This window comes from Eucalyptus grandis, chromosome 1, assembly GCF_016545825.1.
Source record: "Eucalyptus grandis isolate ANBG69807.140 chromosome 1, ASM1654582v1, whole genome shotgun sequence".
NCBI lineage: Eukaryota > Viridiplantae > Streptophyta > Magnoliopsida > Myrtales > Myrtaceae > Eucalyptus > Eucalyptus grandis.
The window spans coordinates 43,566,888-43,588,795 of record NC_052612.1 but is presented as its reverse complement, the minus strand read 5'-3'; the positions used below and the strand labels follow the sequence as shown (position 1 = coordinate 43,588,795).

At 40.6% G+C, this 21,908-nt stretch overlaps 4 protein-coding genes across 4 annotated transcripts; 3 read left to right on the top strand and 1 right to left on the bottom strand.

The window, feature by feature from the left end:
* Positions 1–914: 914 nt before the first annotated feature.
* Positions 915–6,850, bottom strand: LOC104421192 (phytochrome-associated serine/threonine-protein phosphatase). The gene is made up of 10 exons (XM_010033063.3): positions 6,520–6,850; positions 5,118–5,264; positions 4,952–5,019; positions 4,587–4,644; positions 3,622–3,732; positions 3,461–3,511; positions 1,941–2,084; positions 1,764–1,859; positions 1,605–1,676; positions 915–1,452 (listed from the first exon to the last, which is right to left on the bottom strand). The coding sequence occupies exons 1-10, from the start codon at positions 6,598–6,600 to the stop codon at positions 1,369–1,371; spliced, it is 912 nt and encodes a 303-aa protein (XP_010031365.1). The 5' UTR covers positions 6,601–6,850; the 3' UTR covers positions 915–1,368.
* Positions 6,851–8,046: 1,196 nt separating this feature from the next.
* Positions 8,047–11,600, top strand: LOC104421191 (G patch domain-containing protein 11). Its single transcript, XM_010033062.3, has 6 exons — positions 8,047–8,247; positions 8,385–8,438; positions 9,241–9,315; positions 9,468–9,521; positions 9,994–10,113; positions 11,124–11,600. Exons 1-6 carry the CDS (start codon positions 8,077–8,079, stop codon positions 11,253–11,255), a joined length of 606 nt encoding a protein of 201 aa, XP_010031364.2. The 5' UTR covers positions 8,047–8,076; the 3' UTR covers positions 11,256–11,600.
* A 1,361-nt stretch (positions 11,601–12,961) lies between these two features.
* On the top strand, positions 12,962–16,652 carry LOC104421190. Its single transcript, XM_010033060.3, has 6 exons — positions 12,962–13,543; positions 13,710–13,805; positions 14,569–14,746; positions 14,985–15,082; positions 15,457–15,518; positions 16,111–16,652. The coding sequence occupies exons 1-6, from the start codon at positions 13,028–13,030 to the stop codon at positions 16,241–16,243; spliced, it is 1,083 nt and encodes a 360-aa protein (XP_010031362.2). The 5' UTR covers positions 12,962–13,027; the 3' UTR covers positions 16,244–16,652.
* A 680-nt stretch (positions 16,653–17,332) lies between these two features.
* LOC104421189 (lipoyl synthase, chloroplastic) lies at positions 17,333–21,880 on the top strand. The gene is made up of 7 exons (XM_010033059.3): positions 17,333–18,036; positions 18,213–18,376; positions 19,070–19,160; positions 19,272–19,429; positions 20,612–20,783; positions 21,019–21,129; positions 21,417–21,880. Exons 1-7 carry the CDS (start codon positions 17,821–17,823, stop codon positions 21,480–21,482), a joined length of 978 nt encoding a protein of 325 aa, XP_010031361.2. The 5' UTR covers positions 17,333–17,820; the 3' UTR covers positions 21,483–21,880.
* The last annotated feature ends 28 nt before the right edge of the window (positions 21,881–21,908 follow it).

The window sequence follows — 21,908 nt, the reverse complement described above, 5'->3', positions numbered from 1 at the left end:
ATTGGTCCAGTTAGGCATGAGTCACGATTCTTACCTTTGCGAGCGAGGTGATTATTTTAGGCCTGATTCCTTGGCTTTTCAGAATAACCAAATATAGCTTTACCCCTAGATTCTACTTACAGTAGACCTTGAACCACCACCTCGTAGATTGCCTTAAGATTGAAAACAGACATCGAAGTGTGAAGACCAGGATCGAAATGTCAATTCGTCACCGACGCTCAGCACCTATTGAGAAGAAACTTCTCAAAATTTGACCACATATAATATGCGCTGTACACAGACGCGTTATCTCCAAAGCTTACTACTAAGCCAAGCCCTCAATCGACAGAGCTTGGAGAGGCAATCGATGCAGACGTCTTTGTCGAGTTGAGAAGAGCATCAACCAGCCAGACCACGTCGAGTGAGCCAAAGAAGTCAACGTGATGATAGAGAATCGAATCGAAGTTGGTGCAACCATCAACATTCGTTTGAATCATCCAAGTGAAGCGTAAGTTTGCACTACTGTTGCGGTAGCAGCACTAGAGCAGGATGGGTGAAGATACTGGCATGGTGCACCAATTGCCAAAAAATATCGTATGCAGAATGCAAAACTGAAATGAGTGCCATTAAGTTCCACACGTGAATCGCACCCATTTGTTTTAATAACTGCTAAGGAACAGATAATAAGGCTGAACGGCTCCACAACCCAAAGAACAGTCGAAACTTAAATCTCACTTGAGGAAAAGGAGGATAAATCACATTTCCCTCAAATGCACCACTATGTTACTGGTTCTTCCGATTGGATGGAACAACATTCTCCTCAAGGACCTATCTTTTGCAAAGCCTCATAAAATTCCAATCCACTTTTGAAGAGGAAACTTCAAATCCACGGCCAGGGGAAATCAAAACAGAAAAGCATAGTAGGGAGAAAAAAGGAGTGGGAGAGATATATTTGTCATTAACCAATATAAAATATAACAAATATATGCAGTCGCTGTCAACATCAACCTGCAGACACTAGAATTGACCCAGAAAACAAAATCATACATCAGCTAGGAATTGTTTCCCTGGCCGGATTGCCAGAAGTACAGTTCTTCCAAGAAACTAGACATTTTCTGCTTCAACATAACTAACGGCAGATCCAAACAATCTGAAATCAATGAGCAGGGCTAGATATGCAACGTACCAGAGACTGGAAGGAAGAACATACCACTCATAATGGACGTACCTAAGAAACCACTTACAAATTTGAAAGGCCCTGGACAAATGAAAGAATTCCCCTCCAGTCAAAGCATCGGAAAGTGGTTGCAAACGTACATCATGCCATTTCTGTATGCTCCCTCCAGTTACCAACATAATTGGATTACTGAACAGGTCTCGGCTTCCCAATTATAAGAAATAAGGCACCCCTGTCCTTGGCCCTCTCATTTGGTTGTTCTCTTCTGTTTCTGTAAAGAACTTTACTTCTCTCTCCTATTAGACATTACAGGAAAAACAAATAATCGCTATCATAAGTACATAGACACCGAGAGGTTTAGACCCGAAATATATGATAATATGTATGAACAAGATAATATCCTAGTATCTGATGATGTTGTAGAGGTGCAATGGCCTGGAAAACTCACCATGTTCTCATTAAAGCTCAATATAGAAGCTACATTTCCACACCGGTAGCAGTAATTTGGCGCAGACCAGACCTGTAAAAGTGCAATGAAGCATCATCACTAACAAGATTGAACCGACTGATCCCAAACAGTACCGCAGAGAGGGCCTTGCAGACTCACAGTTACAAGGCCTTTGTCTTGAAACATGTATTTAAGGCCTTCTTGTACAAGCTGGTGAGCTCGACAAACGAGATCAAGATTGTTTATGTGATTGAACTGCAAAAACAGAAAATGTGGAATAAAATGAATAAACCACCAAGATAAGCACCTTCAGAAATTATTGCATTCTGATATTACCTCAGAAGTCACCCTGGACCCAAAAAGCCACCCTGCTCCACGAGGACTAACTGCCCATGTCTCAATATCTTCTGGATCACTCCACATGAGATCACAAAATGGCCCCTCATGCGGGATCTCGCAATTTCGCTCAATCAACCTTATCTGGAAAAAGAGCAAAAGATGATGCCATAAGAAATGTAAAACGATGGATCAACAGTATGCATCAAAATGAAAAACCTACCCCAAGTAAATTACTAGTTCCACAGGAAAATGAACTCATAAGTAGAAAGAAATGACACAGTTAATCCATCCATTTACAATATCAGGTAATTCTGCTAATAACTCAGTCACGTCACAAGAATTACCGAAGGATACTTTTCAGACAATACGAAGGTATCTTGTCAAGCAACTGCAACTATACATTTAACAAGTTCCAAAACAATAAACATGTCAGTTGCATAGACAAAGCTTTTCTAACATCAAGCCATTGATGGCAATGTCTTGCAGACAAACACTTCACAATTCTATAGCAGTCTTCTAAGGGTAGCAGATAATGTTGACTAGAACAAGAGGGGGCATCACCACTGACTCCTTATGCTCCCATTTATGGCACTTATCTGGGAATCATTATTTCAAATTTGGAACACAGGAGTGAATCACCTTAATATTGTGAAGCTGATATGAATTTGCTGACTTCAATCATATGGAAATCCTAAGTTGATGCAGGTCAATCATAAAAATCCTAAGTAAAATGTATAAAGGAAGAACTGGAGAGAACATGGGCCAAGTTCCTCAAAAAAAATCTTTAATATATAGAAGTTGTAAAGGAGATGTAACAAAACAAAAGAATTGATGCATCAGACAGATAAGCAGCAACAGATGTTATTTTGCAGTGACGGTTATAACTCTGTCAGCTTAAGGAGGGTAAATGGCCCTCCATTCAAAATAATGGCCGAGCCATTAATCAGTATTATTCTACTTCTAGTGTGGCTATATAACAGGTAAAGAAAACCATATCATGTGTATTAGGAAATGTCAATGCATTCTCATCAATGTGAAACTTACAATTTCAATTTTACCTACCGTTCACTAGGACTACGTTTTAGATCATATCTTGTATCCTACAGTTTAGTACTCCAAAAGAAAAAAACAAATAGTTTCACTACGATCCTACATGAACAAGCTTGCTTATTGAATAGTGGCATTTTCATGGAAACAAGAACACTAAAAATCCAAAATCTGATGAACTTATTAAAGAAGGAGAGCTGCTGGAGAGATTGGCAAAACTATGGATGATTAATGACAAGAAGTACTGGAATACTCTTATCAAACGTACTCCCAATTCAGAAGCACGTTCACATGACTGCCTATATGAGAATCTCAAGTCCCAAATACCTAGATTTGGTGAAGAGACATTTACAGAGAAAATATGCGTCTCCAGGCCAATACCATATGATGACCGCATGGCTTCTCCATAATCACATCTATTAATGAAAAAAAAGAAATCGCAATCAGTATCACGTCCACGTTAAAAGTACCTGGTCAATAGTCCTAATGTCGGGAGAGAGACCACCATGGACACAAAGTACCTGCATAACAAAACAGATGAAATATGTCCATTTTGATTGTCTGATATTTCTGCATATCAACAAAACTATGCTTTTGAGAGAGAGAGAGAGAGAGAGAGAGAGAGCTGTACCGTTCCATCTATAATTGCTGAGAGTGTTAAGTAGTCAAAAACATCAGTACAATACCGCCAAGCATTGGCATTTCCATACTTTCTTTGGCATTCGTCATAGAAACCATATACCTAAAAATTTGCCAAAAATCAGACTAAGTTGCTAAATGTGTCATGCATATTACTACACCATTTATAGATCACATTTCAGTAAATTCATATATAAGGCCTGAATGTATCTTGCTGAATCTTTTCCTAGGGTACCTAGACAATCACAGCTTCCTCAACGGATACAGATCAAAGTCCTAAAGCAATGACCCACAGCTTAAAATATTTAGAGCACAACCTGTAATTTTAATGAAAGGCTTTTTTAGGTAAAACAGCTGGCTTAAATATAGTTGAATAGATAAGTTTTGCCAAAGAGGACAGCATATAAACACCAAATTTTCAACAGAGAGGGCAGCATCTTGGAAATGATTAAGATGAGAATGAATTTTCAGATGCTTTATCCTGTCAATGACTACTGTAAAAAAAAAGTGTCCACTCCTTCCTACTTCAGAAAACTTTCTCCTCAGATAGAAATGAAATCATATCGACAGATAATGCAATGGACAAAAATACTGTTGGCAATTGGTCAACCCTCGCATGCAAAATATCTCTATATCAATTCTGTAAATAAATAAGGGAATTGTAACTTCAATTTATATTGAAGCAGAAAATAAATGAGTAAGCCTTCTTTTTCACGTTTTTCTCTCATTTAGAGTTTCACATGTCAAAAGTTAGAAACCAGTGGAGACCTGTAGAAAGTTCATTACAGGAAGTCGATACTAAAAGCAACCAAACCGACGTCACTAGTAAGATGCTGAAAGAGAATAGGTAAGTCCCTTGAGCAGAGCAAAGGCAGTTTTAGAAAGGAGGAAGAAAACGAGGTGCGAGGACCATGTCACGAGGACTATAAAAGTTATCCTTCCAAATGCAACTCATACCTGGGTAAGTTGCCTGCTTTCATGATTTCCACGTAGCAGTGTAATATTGGCAGGGTATCTGTCATCAAAACCACCAAAAAAGGGCTAAAAAATTCAGAGTCCAACACAAGATAGCTTCTTGAAGAAACATCTAATGACGAGCATGAGAAAATATGAATTGTAGGATTGCTCCTTCAGCAAGAACAACAAAGGCAAACTTGAGTTATTGATTTTAAAGTTGCTTTTGTATAGCCAAGAAACAAATTAACTAACGCAACAAGAATAAGGAAATGTCAAAACTCAATAGGATGACAAATGCATAAACAAGATTGATAAAAGAAAAAAGAAAAAGAAAAAAAGAAGTTGAACAATGATTCAGGGCATACCTAGCTTTTAGAAGCAAGAGAATAGTAAAAACTTCAAGACTGTTATAGCCTCGGTCAACAAAATCACCCTAGAAGCATCAAGAAATTTGCACGGTAAGAGAAAGGATGCAGAAAAGACGCGGAAAGATATTAAAGCCTGTATTAGGACCAAAGTGGTATACTGTACCATAAATATGTAATTAGTCTCTGGTACATGACCACCTGTCTGGAAAAGTTTCATAAGATCATGAAACTGACCATGAATATCACCACAGACAGTAACTGGACTGTTGACAGGTTGCACATTGGACTCCTCTATAAGAATCTCTTTTACCTGTGATGTTGAATGGAAAATGATAGTCAGTCAATGGACTTGCAGCATATTCGCATTAGATAAGAACTCTATGGGGCTCGTAAAATCCACAAGAAGAGCTCAAATAGAAGATAAATCAAGGCATTCCTATGTGATACTAGAAATTAGTCTCCCAAGCATGTTGAGTAATCACAACACAACCTAAAATCAGGTCAACTTTGCTTTCTGTCGAACACTGTATATGAAAATAGTGAATAAAATTTGCAAGATGTAAATTTCAATAGTTGCCCTTGTAGGCACCTAATAAACAAAAGTAAGAGAACATGCTGCATATACAAGCACCGAAGGAAAAATAATCAGTGAGTTCAGGAGGGTATATCCCAAATCTCACATCAAAATCGGAAAGTCACGCAGTTCCTTTGTGTACATTAATTTTCTTCTCTTGCAACACATGCTTATTCATTAGCAATGACATCATTAAAATCAAACCCAACAATCGATATTGCCCGGACTATTAAAACATGAAACTGCACTGTGAAAAGATACTTTAAATCTTGACATAAGCATACTGAAATGACAAATATGCCTCTGAATATCCGCCGATTCAAACAATAACGTACTCAACAACTAAATCCGCAATGACACTTCTTTTAAACCATAAGCCGTCCAAAGCCGTACGTCAAGTCTCCGATTTTGCCACTACTCGTCTACTATATCTATTCACAACACAGAAATCGAAGGTGCCGAGCCAGTAAATCCAATCCTAAGGAACCATGAAAAAGAAAAAACCCCTCGCCCAACCCCAACAGACCGAGCCACGCCCTAGCGGGACAACCCAGGGGTTCGATTCCTCACGCTTCGATTACTCGTAAAACCCAATACAGCAAAACGCGAAACACCCCCAAATTTCTTCACCCGTCTCTCTCAGCAACCGCAGAGCACGCGCCGAACCAAACAGAGACGGAGACAGAAACAAGATCGCGAGATCCCAATTCCCACCACCACCACCAACAACGACCACGACAACAAAACGCATCCTTCGCTTCGCAATGCGTACGCATACCAAGGCCGAGCGAGGCGCGTCCACAAAAACCCCTCGGCCGCACCGATTCGAACTCGGCCGAGGCGAGCCGTTCCAACTCGGCCGGAGCCCTAGCGGGGCCCCCAATCGGGGCACGCCGAGATGCGGTCGGGCGTCAAGAAAACCCTAAAGCCCCAAACAACCACTCGACCACAAGAGAGAGAGAGAGAGAGAGATAGGAAAGAGGGGGCGTACGTATTCGCAGAGGAGCTGGAGCTCGTTCTCGAAGAGGTGATCCCCTTCCTTGACCTTGGAAATCCACGCGTCCAAATCCATCTCTGCGCGCGCCCCTCCCCCAAACCCGCTCGCCCGGAAATCTCTCCCTCTCCCCCGCGTCGAACCGAGAACGAACGAGGGCGAAGACGGAAGGAAGGAAGGAAGGAAGGAAGGGGGAGTGGGGTTTCTCGTTCGTGTCGTCGAGCTTTCGTGCGTTGTTGTTATGAAGGGAGGAAGACGAAAGGAGGTGGAGGGCGGAGAACCAAGAAACGACAGGCACGAACCGAAACGGAGTGAGCACACTCGCAATCGCTGAGGTCAAAACGATCGGTTCTTTTCTGGAAATAAAAATCCCCCTCTTTTTTCCTTTTTTTTTTCATTTTTGGTGGATTTCTGTTAAATCCCACTCTCAATCGCTGAGCTTCCCAATCGTCTAAAACCATACGGTTACGATAATTACTAAGATATCCAAGCACTTTTTTATTTTATCGAAAAAAAAAAACACAAATGATTGATTCTCCTGATATATTCCGTTTGTTTCAGTGAAAAATAAATAATTTTAAAAAATATTTTTCTGAGTATGATCATCTATATCTCTTAAAATCAATAACAAAATGAAAAGTATTCTCATTTATCACAATGTTGTGTCGAAATTTCATTTATTTATTTTTGTTGTTGAAAATTTCTTAATTTATTTAAATAAAAAGAGTAAAAATTGGAAGAGCAATACATTTGCAAGACATAAGTGATAAAATAAAAATTTTCAAACTTAGATTAATTGATCGAGAATAAATTTCTAAGTTACAAGAGAGTTGAGAAGAGTACACAACACTAAGAGTGAAGCAAAGGAATCGCCTAAATTGACTGATTCTAGATGATTCCGAGTGAATCTGCCAATTCTTGTCCCGAGGTGTGGAGCCACCTCTTTCGATTGAATCGATTTTTTATTTGTATAAAGGTTGTGAAAAAAATATCTGAATCCATCTCCAAGTTTAGATTTCACTCACACATACCAACATGCATGAATCACACAACTCCTGAGTAAGATTACAAGAATAAATAAAGATACGACAATGCTTGCTCATCTTAACTAACTTTTGCCATGAATTTAGATTTTTTTTAACTTGACGTACTTGCATTTTTTTATTTTTAATTTATTCAACATGATTAATAATTTTTGACTCAACATATAATGTTATTATTAATTTTTTTAATTTTGAATGTGGCTTATGAACTTTTAGTAAATATTTAATCTAGTTAAGAATAGATGAAAATATCAAATATTTTTTTTACTAATTCAATTTAGAAGCAGCATTAAATATTTTAAAATGATTTATGGACTGAATTGAATTTATGTTAAAAATTCATGAATGATATTACGTAATAAATCAAAATTTAAAAATTATATCAAATAAATTAAAAATATAGACATGATATTAATCATTCGGTCAAATTTCCATGGCCATTATTGTGTCATATGCATTTTTTTGATAACCAGTGGAAAAATCAAATACCATAACGAAAGGCAGAATTCCAATGTTTCGTCGTACCGAAGGAAGAAGAAAACTCTCCTCATCCTCGGAAACACAACTCCGGCACAGAGGAACGACGATGAACGAGGATTCGCCGATGGCGAGCCCTTCGTCTTCTTCCCGAAGTGGCGAGGTCAGTTCGTCGGCCATGGGTTTCTCCAGCTTCGATTTTCAGGTACACGTCGTCTCCCTCTCTCTCTCCCCGTCGAATTTCTCGGAATTGTGTCGTCATTGATGGTCGATTATCGCGATGAATTGCTGGTGATGTCTAATTGCAATTCCGCACACTGAGCGAGCGGTGTTTGCTCGCAGCTTCTGAACAAGCAGGGTTGGAGGGAAGGAGCCGGTCTCGGTGCTTCTGAGCAGGTAAGACTTGATCTTATTGATTCCCCACCTTTTGTTAGTGACGTGCTTTTGCGGAGTTCTGAGGTGGAGTTGAAATTATAGGTTGTTTGTGGGTTTTCTGGGATTGGAGAAATTAGATTGGATATCCGCCCGTTGGTGAAGCAGTTTGGCGTTGATTGTAGCTTCTGGGTCGAAAGTTCCAGTGGTTACCTTCATTGCTGCATGCGAGGACTATCTGCAGCTAAGAGGAATTAGGCAGTGTGTGATTGGATAGGAAGTTCTGGAGTTAAGAGTGAAGCAATTGAGGTTTTATTCATTGGGATTTTTTTGTTTGTATCGAGTTTTTCTTCCTCTGCTGCGGTGGGCCTCTCCTTGCAGCAGCCATGTAGTGGGAATATGGTCTTCAGTTGTTTGGTCATTTTTTTCTTGGTTTCATGGGAAGCCCTGGTGCATGAGACTGCCAGTGATGCTGGGTAATTTCAAGGAGCAGATTTGAAATGGTTAAAAGGGACGACCTTCGTGCCTTTTACAGTTCCATGGTATTCCTTGAAAAATAAAAGCCGATCATCATGAAACTTGCCTATCTTTTTTGCTTGTAGTGTCAATGGCTGTGAGGGACTCAACATGCTATTACCTCGCAGATGGTGTAGTTATGGTTTTTTGATACATTACAAGTATAAGAAGAAAGTAAAGCTTTTGAGTGGAACTCATTGCCTGCTAATAGAAACTTGAATGAGAATTAGAACAGATTACTGTGAAATAGCTGCATTAGTTTGCTTTTGTCTTTGTGATCATTTTTATGTGGATTTTCCTTCTTAAGCAGGCATCCGTGGGAAGGGAATCCAACTCATTGGCCAGGTCTAGAGAAGCCATCGACTCATCGAATAAAGGATTTCAGGTAGTCTCTGTTCCTCTCTCCCTTTCCAAGCCCCTAGCTACATGTAGCTACACCTAGCATCCCCAGACCTATGTATTATATCAACTATTCTGCTTCTGACTATCAAATTGTCATTTTGATATGTGTGCTTAAGCACTTCCCCTTTGTGGCAGCTTCTCAAGAAACATGGTTGGAAAGAAGGTACTGGTCTTGGAGTGTTTGAGCAGGTTGGTATCCTTTATTTTTGAAGAAAGAAAGTTTTTGAAGTAGAATAATGTTTCTAGTGAGTGAGATCAATACAGCATGGATCTAGTCAATCTGTCAGACGATGTTCTTTTTTTTCCCTGCTGGTTCATTATATTGAAAATGGTTCTGGTAGTATGAATGTTGTAGCAATTCTGGTTGCCATGTGATCTGACTTGAGGAGAGCATGTTGTCTGAAATAGGCAATTTGGGTATTCGTGATTAAAAAGCCCACAGTTTAGTTTAACCAATATCAGTGCTTTGAAAAAACAATAGGTGATTCCTCTATTATATGAGCAGACTAATTGTTGACTCAATATTCTTTGGGATCTCTTAAATTTCATATCATTCTTGCACTTCATTCCATGCTTGAGTCTTTATTGAGTTAATGTCTGGTACATTTTACATTGCAACTGATTTTAGTGGAAATGGATTAACTTTCCATGCTGCCATCAGGGTCGATTGGAACCTGTTGAGACATCTCTGAAGAATAATAAGCGCGGCCTTGGAGCAGAGAGAGCGAAGAAGAAAGTCCACCATTTTCATACTGGTCGGTCAGACCAGAACAATGAAAATGTAAGTTATCAAATCCTGGTAGGTTTTTCACCTATTTGAAGAAACAATCCATTGAAACAGAACTGTCAAGTGCTTACTCTTTTGGTAGAAGTTAGGCCACAAGAAAAAGGATTGCTCTCTATTGGTAGACAGGACATAGTAGATAGTAAATTTTAGCAGTTTTCTTGGACAACATGCAAGTAGCCAGTAGATAAATGACAAATGAAAGTTGTTGAGCTGAACCGAGAAGAGGTGGAAGGCATGATGGATACGTTTGCCAGCACAAATCTGTGTTCTGTGGTCATACATCTTCTATCTACAAGTAGACTCGTCTTCAATTAAAAAGGCCAGTATGTGGGCCTGTTTTAGAGAGTTTCCAAAGGTGATTGGGATCACCATGAAGCTCAGCTTTTGAAGTGTAAAACAAGTTCAAGCTTATTTGTTACCAAGTACCTGGCCCCAGGGGGTCAGAAAGTCCCAGAGAACCATTATTAGTGAGGAATGTTTACAAACATCCATATCATTCTCCAAAATTCGCTGCACAAATCCTACGAGTGTAAGGATCTGCTAGTATTTTTCTATATGGATATTATCGGAGCCAGCATATCATTTGAAGTCACTAAGTGGCTGTTATTTTGATCTAGAGTACCGCAATAACCTGCTTTGTATCTCTAATGATGTCATAACAGTAAGCATATCATTGTAACCTCGAGTGATGGCCTCTCTTCTACCTAAATAGTTCAAGGATAGAATTACTTATGATTATATCTCTTTTGGCTCCAACGATTTATATCTATCCTCTTTTGTTATGGTCGAAGTAGTTCATTTCTATCTTTCTTTGTTCAAAGATGAATCATAATACTAACAGGCAGGCATTTGTTGATAAGCACAAGTTTGTCCTTGTCAAAGCCTGCCAAAGGGGGGAAATCATTTTAGTAGAAAGATCATTCCCACTAAAGACTAGCCCACGAATTTTGGAATGAGTCTCATGCTTCCCAATTGCTTATCAAAACATCCTATTTTGTGGTCAGGAACAAAAACCACTGAAGAAGTCCAAGGTACTCTCAAAAAAGATGAGGAAATTGCAGGAGCAAGAGCAGAGGTTGCAAGAGAAGGAATTTGAGCGGGCTTTCTTCAGGGAGTTCTGGCCAGACAATGTTTGACTGTGAATTCACGGTTCCCTTTTCTTTTTTTGCATTCTGCCATCCACAAAGGCAATGTACATAATTGTTCTCACTCATTAGGTTTTTGTCATAATTGCATAGCCTCTTTTAGTTCACAGTTGCTAACCATGAACCACAAACCATGAGAGAGGCGTTGTGATGAGTCCGCCTCATCCGTTACCACATCATTTTTTATGTGATATAGCATCGGATTTTCCTTTTATTTTTTTTTTTTCCCTACTGAGTGGTCATCATCAAGGTTGTTTCTGTACGGCCATTGTTGTATTCTTTTTGTTACTTTCACTTTAAAGTTGCAATGACGAGTTACCCTCTTCTTGCGGTCAAGCTTGTAAACTTTGTCTTTTGAACTTGTATATCTTCATGTGATTGTCATAATGTGCGGGAGTTTGAAGCCAAACATCAGAAGGGCGCGATCTTTGGATTCATATCAGAAATGTCTATCTGAATCATATATGCATCGGGGGCATTAGCCCGTTTATGCTCTGGAGGTATGCACTTCGTGGTTCAGCACTTGGTAGCTTTATTAGTGGATGAATCCTCTAGAGTTGGTTCGAGGATCATCTTTAGTCCCTTGCTTGAATATGTGATAAGGCACATCTGTTTTCGACATTGATTATGACTTTCTCGGCTTGCATACGTCACATCATCTTTTGGCGAGGTGCAGTGGCCCTCATCAGATCTCTCTCTGGAGATTATGAGGAGACAGACAAAGTCCTTAATTACAGTAGCGAGTCCACTTTTGTTCATCCATATTTGAGATTTAAAGAAATTTACTCTGTACTGATGGAGAAGCATTCTATAGCAACAACAAAGAATGTGGCATACTATGGAGTAGAAATTACGGGGGTTGAGAAGTTTGCATCTTTCCAAATAGGAACAGGTTGATCCCAGGATATACTGTGAAGTTACTAAGATTGCGCTTGTGAAGCAACCCCTCAGGCGAAATAAGAGCAATGGAGTGGATCAACTTGCTGGTGCATTATCGGCGAGTGTGCTGTAATTGGAGTTGTTATTAGGAAAATTGTGGAACGAAGGACTACGGAAAGAGAGAAGAATGCACCAAACGTGGAAGTGCTGCACCAAATGCTGGTGGTTCTTTCTTGCTGTAAGCGAATCCGATTCATACATTAAAATTTCTAGCTTTGTTGTTCCCATCATTCGGTAACCCACGAGCAAATCAATTCACAAATTCTTTCTCAATCAGTCAATATTCATTCTAAAAGGGAGATTTTTCAATTTTCATAAAGTTTAATGTCAGTTAAATCAATCTTATCGATACCTTTTGTATTGAAATTCCACTCAACATAACTATCCATGTTATAATAAAAATGCGACTTGAATAAAGATCACATAACTTAATTGAAAGAAAAAGAACACGGAAAACTATATAAATTCAAGGGCCGTGCGTTATTATCATATCCTTTTAATGTGTGACGAGAAAATACACTAGTATATGGCATTTATTTAATTTATGATATGTAAGAAATAACCTTTCTTTTTTCAAAGTCAACATATCATGTTAATTTTTTAAAAATTACAAAAAAACTACACGCAAATTTTTTATGTTGTCAGGTGTTTCGGGCTAGAAAAAAATTTAAATTTCCTGAGTTGCAAAAATTAAAGAAGAAATGACGAGAGAGGCGGAATCGAGTGGGAAAATCGTTGTTATTAAACCCGCTAAACCCTCACCTTGCAGACTGCCAGACACTGACGGACAGATAGCCTCGCGCACGCGCTCCGGTTCACCTCCGATGGCGCTCTGTACGTCTTCCATCTCTCCCCGCTCAACCCTCCGGCGGCCGAAACCCCCGCAATTCGCCTTCCTCGACGCGCCGCCCCTCTCGCCGGCGGCGGCCTCGCTCCCCGGAATCGCCCGCCCTCGCCGCCTCCCGTCCTCGCCGCTGTCCTCGATAGCCTCGGCTCGCCGATCGGCGTTCGTGCCGGCCGCCTCCAAGGGCGGCGGCGGCGGCGGAGGTCGCGACGGCAAGAGGCCGGCCTCGAAGGAGCAGGCGAAGGCGGGAGGAGATGAGGAGGAGGGGGAGATGGTGGAGGTGGAGGAGGACCTGCCGTGGATACAGGAGAAGGCGCTCGACCTCGTGGAGTTCACCGGCTCCGTCACGCAGGCGATTCCCGGGCCCAGGGTCGGCTCCAGCTCCTTGCCGTGGATCCTCGCCGTCCCGCTGGCGTACGTCGGGGTCAGCTTCGTGATTGCCTTCGTCAAGACGGTGAGGAAGTTCGGCTCTCCCAGGGAGAAGCGCCGGAGATTGGTGAGTTTTCCTCGGCTTTCATCTGCTCGAGCTTGTCTTAACTTGTTCGAAAACTCAACCTCGTTGGTGTTAGGATGCTGCTTATTGCGGTTCAATGAAGTCTTAGGGAATTGTAATTTGAGGATGCCGCGAATTTTGTTGATCTCGTGTCGGATTATTTCTTCAGGTGAACAAAAATGCTATGCTGTGTAAATCAATCGATGAGCTAATTCAGAAGGAGAATGGAGTGCAGCACTCTGATATTGAGGGACTTGTGAAGAAGGTGGGAGTTGTAATCCATTATTTTGCACTTTGTCTGGCATCCAATGCTGATCTCGAGTTTGAGAAAGATGAATAGCCACTTTGTTGGTAGTTGGAGTTTTGCAGAAGCTGCATGCCAGAAAAAAGAGGAAATGGAAAAACCACTTTACTTGCATCTTTCTTCACCGCAAATACCTGAGCTACTGTTGGTGCTGCAAAGATTATAAATATTCAATGTGAAGTTGTTTAAAAGGATAGAATGGAATGGAAACATACAAGCCACCTGCTGATACACTGACAAATGCCAGTCGGCAGATTATTTTGCACATTGGCTTCTCTTCTTGCAAGGCATGTTTTACTATTGAATAAAGATGTGCTGCTGTAATAGATAAATCATGATATATGGTATGATGGTAAGAACTTAGATACTTGGATCTTCTCCACACTCTAATTGCAGGCCATCTAATCCTTTTTCCCGATTTCGTGTAAACTTGTCCTTCTGAATTGCCCTTTGAGGAAGGGTACTAGCAATATGTTGTTGTCATGTAAAATGTCGAAGAATCTTTTCTAAGTGGATGTCTTTTGCTTCACACCATCAGTATATGTCATTTGCTTGATATCATCAATTCGTCGATCCTTTCCGGTAGATCTTTGCCTGTGTCAGTTGCTTTATAATTATAGTTTCCTCAAGCACACTGTCCTGAAGAACTGGACAATCCCTCATGCTTCCTTTCATGTTCTGCAATCCTGGTTTGATATGATAACAACTTCCCTTCTATGTCCAGACAGGTTTTGACATGGAGGATGTATTGCGAAAGTATATTAGATATGCGCTGAATGAGAAGCAATTTAATCCAGAAGTAATTGCCAACTTGATACAGCTTAGAAAAGCTTCTATGTTGGAAGATTCTCAGGTTGCGGAGATTATCAATGACATCTCTCGCCGCATTGTCCGTGACAAGGGTATGATGATAGCATCATCCTTCACTCTTTTTGTTCAGCATAACTAAATCTTAGTTGCCTAATTTTCTGCTCAAATCATATGCATGTTCACTTTATGTTCTCTTTAGAATAGCATAACAAACGGACATAACCACTATATCGATTAAAATTAAGTTTTTCTTTCTAATCAGATATATTACCCGATTATATCTTGTTTTTGCTTTTCCAATATGTTACACTGATGACATCTTGGTTTCAGGCCCAGTGGTCATGGATGTGTCAGGGTATTCTGAGAAGGGTTTCAAGAGGAAACTTGCTGTGCAAGCTCTATTTGGGAAGGTCTTCTATTTGTCTGAGGTGAGCTGCCAAGCAAACAGTTCTTACATATATGCCTCCACATTGGTCAAACTTTTTTGATGCTATTAGGAGTCTTTGTATGGTAAACCTGTTAAGATTGTTTGGATGGATCTTTTTGTTAAAAGGTTAGATAGTTTTATAACTTCACAGCTCTGACATTTAGTTGAGGTAGAGGGGCTGCTTCTTTGGCATGACATTGTGCTGGGTGAATAGAAGTTTACTTTGTGGGGCCAGAATAGAAGTTCATCGACTTTTTTATAGTAATGAGCATCTTTACCTGCCTTTATAGAATGTTATTTATGAAACAGCTGTGGTTGAGATCTTTTTGCGTTTGGTTTTTTAATTGATCCCAACCTTTTCACCATTTTGAACAGATGCCAGAGTTCTGTTCACAGGATAGCTCTTTGATAGTTAAGGAGATTTTTGGGGTCACAGAGTAAGTTCTTTGTCTTATAATCTTCCCTTTTCTAGTTGAAATCTTTAAAGCAGCCAGTATTATAATCATAACTTGTCTTATGGTAATCAAAACTTAGTGGAACTATGTGCTAGTTTGGGATCACAAAAAAGGAAGAGAAAAAAGGGGCGGGGGGAGGGGATGACACAAATGATCCCTGATCTTTGGTTTAATGCACAATTATGTGCCTGAACTTTTAATTTCTTCAATGCAGTCCTTAAACTTTGGTGCAATGTGCAATGTCATCCCCGAATGTTTAATTTGTTCAATGTGGTCCTTGATCTTCGGTTCAATGTTTGATGTTGTCTTTAAACTTATAATCATTTTCATAAAGTCTAAGGACTACATTGAACACTCATTGAACACTAGACAAAAAATCAAGGATCACATGGAACAACTCAATAGTCTAGGGATGACATTAAACATTACAGTGCACAAATTGAAAATTCTGGGACCACATTACATATTTGATCAAAATTCAATGACTATTTGTGTTATTATCCAAAAAAAATATAAAAAAATCAGCAGTGTGACAATGAGGTTTGACTTGTTTGTTGTTTTCTCTATCAATCAGTGAAGATGCCGACAAACTTCGATTGCACACCCTCGCTGAAGCCGGGGATTTGGATTCGCTGGAGAAGATGGTTGACGATTCTGATTCAGAAGATTCGGAAGAAAGTCCATCTGGTTCTCCTCAACCAACTTGAGTTTATAGAAGCTGGACTTGTAATGTAACTCTTGACTCAGTTTCAGGGTCAATCCTTGCCAGTCGGAATCTTCGGTTCAGCACACCCTTCCACCTCTTAAAATATCTGAAGAAAACATGGAGGAGGATGAAGGGATATTCTTCAGATGGCAGTCCTCACAAAGGTTTCATTCTAGATCTTCTTTTGGAAGTTTTCCTGTCCAGAAATTTTGGGGAGTTCAGAGTTGTTTGTTTTCCCTTTGTTCCTTTTTCTCGTAGTGTTTTGTAATTGATACAGCTTGAGCGTTCGATTTTGGGTTGTGACTGCTTGTTGTAGCAAGGTAAACACATGGAATCTTTGACAAATAAAGAGATTTTCATTTGACTGATGCAGAAAATTTCGAAATTCTGCAGTCGGTCTCTTCGGTCTATTATGGGCAAGTCCTTGTTGATGGTCGCCCACTGGGCTGAATGGCCCGGTCAAGATTCAGGCCATGGCAAAGTCCCATTCCTGTGGCTGTAGTAAAGCTTCGCCTGGAGTTGAGATAGTCAGTTTTAGTTTTGAAATATTGATTTTTAACCATATAATGAGAGAAGGGTTGCATAGGAAACAGTATTTTTTCTTATTTGATTATTCATATATATTGATAGCACTCTCATCAATGGCATCCATCTCTTTTTTCTACTAGGAAAAGGTGTATTTGATTGGATGTGCGAAGTATGCAAAACAATATTGATACGATGCAAATTCAATAAAACATGTCGCGAGCTTTTAAAATTGATCATTTCTAAATTGAAACAATTTCAGCACACTATTCTCACTTTTTCTTTGTTAGATTAATCATTGGATTTGTGTACTACTTTTTTTTATTAAAACTATGTGAAATGAGACATTTGGTGCGACCTCCCGTAATCACATTTAAGCCAATGCGGTGCGAAACTCAAGCCTATCTCGACTAGCGCATCCAGTGTTTGAAATTTGAATCGAGCTTGATCAAGTCATAAGTTTGCTGCTCCGGCTCTACTCAAATAGAAGCTCAAGATAACTCGGGCTGATTTATAATGCGAATTGAGCTAGAGCTCGATCTCGAGAAGAACTACTATAGGGAGCGCGACAGATGATCCATGAGGCTTGGGCGTCCCTATCAGTTGACTTGAGTATTCGGAAAATTCGAGCTCAATTTGACTCAATTTCACCGCCATCGCAAGGCGAGGAGTTTTGTAATGCCAGTCGATGACCAAACCATTTGAAAGTGGGCCAACGACATTTCCATCTTCCCGGCGGAGTCCTCCATGCAACCACAATAACGTCCCCCTCTCTTCATCTAATAATCTCTCCCTCCCTCCCTCCCCCGTCTCCTCGCATTCCGTCATATCTCCCAGCCTCTCAACTCCGCGATCGAATCGTCCTCCGATCCCCAAAAGAATGCTGCCCCAATCCCTCTCCAAGCCTCCCGCCTCCGTCCCTCCCCGCGATGCCGCCCCTCCGATCCCCGCGCCGCCCGCCCCTCGCTCAGAGTCCGGTGCGGCGACCCCCGCCTCGACGCCCGGCCTCCCTCCAAGCTCGCCGCAGACCTCCCGCCGCCGCCGCCGCCGGCGATGAAGCTGATGGAGTCGGAGGCCTCCGCGAAGGCCGGCCCATACCCCGGGGGCAAGATGGGGCCGTACACCGGCCGCGACCCCAGCGTGAAGAAGCCCGAGTGGCTGCGGCAGAGGGCTCCCCAGGGCGAGCGGTTCGAGGAGGTCAAGGGCTCGCTGTCGCGGCTCAATCTGAACACCGTTTGCGAGGAGGCTCAGTGCCCTAACATCGGGGAGGTACTGTTCCTTCTTTCTTGCTTGTTCGTTCTCGCGGGCATGTGTAGCGTTGTCGTCAGGACAATGTCGCGGTTAATGCAGAGCGAACTTGCTGAAATTGGAGTGCGGTAATCACTTCACGAATGCATTGCAATATTATCAGCGGGAAATTACAGTGCGTGGAATGTGTGTGGCAGTGTTGGAATGGAGGAGGAGACGGTATTGCCACTGCCACGATCATGCTTCTTGGGGATACTTGCACCCGCGGCTGTCGGTTTTGTGCCGTCAAGACCAGCCGGAACCCTGCGCCTCCTGATCCAATGGAACCCGAGAATACTGCACAGGCTATTGCAAGTTGGGGGTAGGTGTCCAGCACTGAGCTCTATCATAGTGTAAACTTCTGTAATAGTAGGAAAGGTAGCATTGTATGTCCTTGAGATCTTTTATGTGTTATCATGTTTCCTTGCAAGGCGGTCGCTCTGACTGCTAATTACAGAACCTTGTTGTTGGTTCTGTTGTCATGCTCGAATTACTAATTGCCCAGGCTGGCAGTAGATCCTTTTGCACTACTACTGAACTTTGGCTTGGGGTGCAGTTAGGTTAGTGTCAAATGGCCTTGCCAATGATAACTATGAAATATTGTCCTAAAAAATCAGCTGCAACCTGTATCAGTTATCCACAGAGTAGGCAGTACAAGGGAGAAGAAGCACAAGGAAAACAAATGCAATGTATTAAGGGATTTTCATTGCTTCTATGGGAACAGAAAAGGGCGCAATTTTTTAGGGACTTATATTACTTTTCTGGGAAATAGTGTCTGGCACTGCATTTTCATGATCTGTCTTCCCCTTATCTTTTTATGTCTCTTAGTATCTACAAGTTCTATTCAGCATATTTTCTTAATTCAGTTTTTAACAAGCTGATGCCAATATGTCCTTTTTGCTTCTTTTGGAGAGTTTTAGCTGACTTGTTGGTTGACAAACTTTACCTTTTCTGGTCAATGTGATTTTTTCCTCTTATGTTTGCTTTAGCTCATCTTGTATTCCTATTGTTGCAGAGTGGATTACATAGTCCTAACGAGTGTTGATCGTGATGATATACCTGATGGCGGAAGTGGTCATTTTGCTCAGACTGTCAAGGCCATGAAGGTGCAAATTTGTCTTATGAAGGCTTTTTTAGGGTTTTTTAGCTCTCTGATTTACTAGACAAATGCCTGAATTGAAATAAATCATATTGATAAGTGGTGACTTCTTCTGCAGAAGCTCAAGCCAGAGATCATGGTGGAGTGTTTGACATCTGATTTTCGGGGTGACTTAACTGCTGTAGAGACTCTTGTTCACTCTGGATTGGATGTTTTTGCTCACAATATTGAAACTGTAAAGCGGCTTCAGCGCATTGTCAGAGACCCTCGTGCTGGGTAGGTTCCAAAATTTAAATGAATAATAATATGGGTCAATCTTCAAAGAAAGTCCTATCATTGTGCCAAATTTACCGCACATGCGATTGATGTCATGAAGCATATAGAATTTAAGCGAGCAGATAAATGTACATGTTTGGACAAAGGTACTGGCTCATTCATTTGTTGTGGAAATTGCAGCTTGAAGAATCTATACCCTCTTTTACTTCTAGTTACGTTATTTCCACATTTGACTCTTCATTATTTAAAAGGCGAGATCCTTCACCCAAGTTAATCCACAGATCTTTAGAGACGCTTTCTGAGTTGCAGAAAAAATTGGCGCTTTGATTTTTAGAGACGATATCCTATGCTTTCCTGTTTACAGGTCTTTTGCTTGTTGAGGTCCATCATAAACAATCAATCTGTTAACACACGAAAAGACAGTCGCTTGCATATTTACCATGATCTGCTCAGTGACTTAGCTGTGTGGATCGCTGACTTCCAATCAGAGCTTCCTTCATTAGCAATTTGTATCTATGTTGCTCTGTGCCCTGTTTCTCCCATCTATCCAACTTCTGATATTCTGACTTATGTGTCGGGGAATCCTTGTCTGATCGTTTTATTCTTGATATTGCAAACAGCCTCTAATGGGCCCTAAAAAGGTCTAATCTTTACCCTGAATAAGTACATAACGTGGATTCATGCGAAGGAGACTTTCCTGAGCTCGTCTGTTACTTGTTAGTGAGAGTGACTGATAATGTTAGTGAGAACCAAGTTTTCAGGAACAGAGTAGGAGCACTTCCAGGATAAATGACATTATCACTTTTATTATAGATTTGACCTATTAGAAAAGGTTTAGATATTTGACTGGACTAATTAAGGTCGGCACCAAAGTCTATATCAAGCTAAAGTTTATGAACTGTTCATGTCATTAGACAGAGTATTTGTTAATTATCCATGAGTAGAATTGAGCGGGTGATGGTCTCTGAGTTACTGCTTTAGAATGTACATGCCATCTTGCTTGTTCTGAAGTGCTTTACTAAAGATCATTTTTGGGGTGGGCATTGGTTGACTCATCATTCCATCCGAGTAAGGTTTCTTTATCAAAAGAAAAACGAAATGAAAAAAGAAACAAAAAGTTAAATAAAAGGAGAGATTGCCTTCTGTGTTTTTCATAACTTGGGGTGTGTTTCTGCGGCGTAGGTATGAGCAAAGCCTATCAGTCCTAAACCATGCAAAATTGAGCAAGGAAGGAATGATAACAAAATCTTCTATAATGTTGGGCCTTGGAGAATCTGATGATGAATTGAGGGAAGCCATGGCTGACTTGAGGGCAATCGATGTTGATATCTTGACACTTGGACAATATTTGCAGGTATGCCCAGGCTGCTCTGCCATGTCTTAAGCATTTTCTTTTGGGGGGGGTGATGAGTATTAGATACAATCATCTCCTGGAAGCGCAGTTGAGTCCACCTAAAATAGTTTTTCTTTCACGTAGCTACCCTAAATGCCTTTTGCTTATTATTCACACTGCTTATGGACCTTCTGTTTCTTCCGTTCTTTTTTATGACCGAGGCCTTCCAGTAATTTCAGTAATCCAATTCTTGCAGCCTACTCCACTCCACCTGACAGTAAAAGAGTATGTAACCCCAGAGAAGTTTGCTTTCTGGAAGGAATATGGGGAGTCCATAGGATTCCGATATGTAGCCAGTGGTCCACTGGTAAGTACAATTTGCCATTTGAGAGGATATTTGGCACCTTAAAATTTATCTTGTGGTTTTCAACTATATTTGCAGAGAGCTAAGAAATGACAGCCATACTCTATTCTCCCAATTTTTTTTTTCTTTTTTTTGGTATTTGAATTATGTATTCTCTTCTTCTTTTTTTCTGTTCTCTTGGTGGAAATGGGCCAACGAAAGGTGTGACCTTATCAACCAGTATTCCATGTGGCTAGCCAAAGTTTATCGATCAGGATTCCACTACCGATCTTTTTCAATATCTGTTTCAGGTCCGATCCTCCTATAGGGCTGGGGAGCTCTTTGTGAAGACAATGGTGAGAGAGATCCAAGGCTAATGACGATGCTGGCTTGTAGTGGTGAAATTATTTGCAGTATCTGTAGACTCAGATAATGAATTACCGAAGCAATGAGCAACTACTGAAGGAACAGATCTGTGCAATCAGTTTCAAGAAGATCCATGAATCAGGAGATATTGATTGAAGACCTGGTAGGACCGCAGACTTCTTTTTCGCGGTTCCAGTGAATATTAAGGTTATGGGGATTTCAAAGTCAGTACCTGATCTATTTCAGTGAGGTTATTTATTTGTTTTTTTTCCCATGCATTATGCTTGCATTTAAAAGGGCAAGCTGTCTTGACTAAGAATCAATTTTCTATCTATTTGATTTTATGTATGGATTCTGGTTTGAAATTCAATGGTATTGAACGCAACAGAAGTTTAGGTCCTTTCGTTCATCTGTGTTCTTTTTAGGGTCTGATGTTT

What these genes read in the sequence shown, in the direction of transcription:
- LOC104421190 (XM_010033060.3), top strand. Translation starts at nt 13,028, where the DNA reads ATGGCGCTCTGTACGTCTTCCATCTCTCCCCGCTCAACCCTCCGGCGG. An exon ending in GGGAGAAGCGCCGGAGATTG is followed by an intron (nt 13,544 to 13,709) that starts GTGAGTTTTCCT and finishes TTATTTCTTCAG; the next exon opens with GTGAACAAAAATGCTATGCT. An exon ending in TTGAGGGACTTGTGAAGAAG is followed by an intron (nt 13,806 to 14,568) that starts GTGGGAGTTGTA and finishes TTCTATGTCCAG; the next exon opens with ACAGGTTTTGACATGGAGGA.
- LOC104421191 (XM_010033062.3), top strand. Translation starts at nt 8,077, where the DNA reads ATGTTTCGTCGTACCGAAGGAAGAAGAAAACTCTCCTCATCCTCGGAA. An exon ending in TCTCCAGCTTCGATTTTCAG is followed by an intron (nt 8,248 to 8,384) that starts GTACACGTCGTC and finishes GTTTGCTCGCAG; the next exon opens with CTTCTGAACAAGCAGGGTTG. An exon ending in CATCGAATAAAGGATTTCAG is followed by an intron (nt 9,316 to 9,467) that starts GTAGTCTCTGTT and finishes CCTTTGTGGCAG; the next exon opens with CTTCTCAAGAAACATGGTTG.
- LOC104421189 (XM_010033059.3), top strand. Translation starts at nt 17,821, where the DNA reads ATGAAGCTGATGGAGTCGGAGGCCTCCGCGAAGGCCGGCCCATACCCC. An exon ending in AGACTGTCAAGGCCATGAAG is followed by an intron (nt 19,161 to 19,271) that starts GTGCAAATTTGT and finishes CTTCTTCTGCAG; the next exon opens with AAGCTCAAGCCAGAGATCAT. An exon ending in ATGTAGCCAGTGGTCCACTG is followed by an intron (nt 21,130 to 21,416) that starts GTAAGTACAATT and finishes TATCTGTTTCAG; the next exon opens with GTCCGATCCTCCTATAGGGC.
- LOC104421192 (XM_010033063.3), bottom strand. Translation starts at nt 6,600, where the DNA reads ATGGATTTGGACGCGTGGATTTCCAAGGTCAAGGAAGGGGATCACCTC. An exon ending in GGTCCAGGGTGACTTCTGAG is followed by an intron (nt 1,860 to 1,940) that starts GTAATATCAGAA and finishes CTGTTTTTGCAG; the next exon opens with TTCAATCACATAAACAATCT. An exon ending in AAGACAAAGGCCTTGTAACT is followed by an intron (nt 1,677 to 1,763) that starts GTGAGTCTGCAA and finishes GCACTTTTACAG; the next exon opens with GTCTGGTCTGCGCCAAATTA.